The sequence below is a fragment of the Echinops telfairi genome, unplaced genomic scaffold (assembly GCF_000313985.2).
Source record: "Echinops telfairi isolate 266 unplaced genomic scaffold, ASM31398v2 ScPeMD7_655;HRSCAF=1070, whole genome shotgun sequence".
Classification (NCBI taxonomy): Eukaryota; Metazoa; Chordata; class Mammalia; order Afrosoricida; family Tenrecidae; genus Echinops; species Echinops telfairi.
Window position 1 is genome coordinate 29,506,616 of NW_022104553.1, and position 1,784 is coordinate 29,508,399.

General features: G+C 56.1%; 1 protein-coding gene across 2 annotated transcripts in view; it reads right to left on the minus strand.

Annotated features, from left to right (window-relative positions):
• Positions 1-468: 468 nt before the first annotated feature.
• Positions 469-1,784, minus strand: part of CD79A (CD79a molecule) — a 4,884-nt gene continuing 3,568 nt past the window's right edge. For both annotated transcript variants that reach the window (XM_004710358.2, XM_004710357.2), the window contains exons 4-5: positions 997-1,065; positions 469-878 (exon numbers count right to left, since the gene is read on the minus strand). In XM_004710358.2, coding sequence (XP_004710415.1) covers positions 765-878; positions 997-1,065 — 183 coding nt within the window. In that variant the 3' untranslated portion in view covers positions 469-764. The remainder of the gene's footprint in view (positions 879-996; positions 1,066-1,784) is intronic.

Here is a 1,784-nt window from a genome sequence, read left to right on the forward strand (position 1 = left end):
CCTAGTGACGCAGTGGTTCAGCGCTCAGCGATAACCGGAAGGTCCCTTTCAAACCAGCCAGCCACCCCTCTCTGCAGAAAATGTGCCACTTTGCTCAAGGGAGACTACAGCCTCGACTTGATCACTCATCAATAGGGTACCCTTCCCCCTGCCACCTCTCCCCAACACAGACGAAACACAGCCCACTCCTGCTTAGGCCCAGGGCCTAGGGACCCCAGGGTCCTGGAGGAAGCCAAGCTACTCTTTTGAATTGGGGTGAGACCCACCACCCCAAGACACTTCCTGCTGCTTTCAGGGATGGCCAAGCCTAGTTACCAGGTTGGGGGAAAGGAAGGGCAGGGAGAGCTCAGACCCAGAATCCTGAGTCTGAGGGAGGATGGGGAGGTGGGGGTACTGGGGGCCTGGATTCCTGGGCCTCTGGGAAGGGAGGGCCCATTCGCTAAGAGATCCACGACGCTTGCCAAGGTCTGCAGTTGGAAAGGATTTATTATCACTAAGTGGCCATGACAGAGCAGTGGGGAGGGGTGGGCACTAACGAGGCTGCTACAATCAGCTCCCCTCGAAGCAGCAGCGATTAAGGGCTCATTACCCAGCCAGGGAGGGAGCCCCAGGGAGGGACCAGAAAGAGGATCCTGGAAAGGAGGCCCGGGAGGATGGGGTATCAAGGTGTGCGGTCAGAGCAGGAGGCCCAGGAGGGAGGAGATGGCAAAGGTCCAGCCAGAGACACGAGGGGTGGAGCCAGCATGCAGGACAGCGGGTCTGGGTCATGGCTTCTCTAGCTGCACATCTCCCACCTGGAGGCTGCCCACGTCCTGGTAGGTGCCCTGAAGCCCCCGGGAGATGTCCTCGTACATGGAGCAGTCCTCGATGTTCAGGCCCTGGGCGGTGGGTGGACACACAGCAGTGCTGTCAGTGCCTGAAGGCAGGGTCCCAGGCCCAGCTGGACCTGGAGGGATGCCCACCTCCCGCTCCCCAGAGCCCCTGCCCTCCACTCACCTCATACAGATTTTCATCCTCGTAGTCATCCTGGGCGTCCATCCGGAACTTCTCATTCTGCCATCGCTTCTGTGGGTGTTTGGTGGGGGTGGGGTGTTTGTCAGGGCAGGCGGATGGATTTTGAGCCCCTCTTGGATGGGAAGGGATGCTACCAGCTGATTCCCCTGAGCGCCCCCTCCCTACAGCCAGGCCACCTGGTGTATAAGCCATCTTGGACACCCCTTCCCTTTATGGGGGAAACAAACTCAGCAAGAGTGTGCCCAAGGTCACGTGGGGAGTGGCAGGTCTCTAGTGAGGGGCCTTTTGGCCTTGGTGTTTAGTACTTGGCATTGTTATTCTTCATGAGTAATATCACAGTATATTAATATACTAGCAATACAAAGTGCTGAATTCTGATCCACAGTGACTCGGTAAGTCAGACACCAAACTCCCTGTCATCTGGTCAATTCTAACTCAGGGCGACTCCTTAAGGCCAGATAGAACTACCCCTGATGCCCGCTAACTCTTCGGAAGTAGGACTCACTGCCTTTCTCCCACGGAGCAGCCGAGGGTTTGGAACTGCTGACCTTGTCGTTAATAGCCCAAAGCTTAGACCACTGTGCCACCAGGATTCTCTTATCTATAGACTTGGCACCCTGTAAGGTCCGGATGAGTTGGAATGGACTTGACAGTGGGTCAGTGAGTGAGTGAGTGAATGCATGAGTTAGTGAGTGAGTGAATGCATGAGTGAGTGAGTGAATGCGTGAATGAGTGAGTGAGTGAGTGAATGCATGAGTGAGTGAATGAGT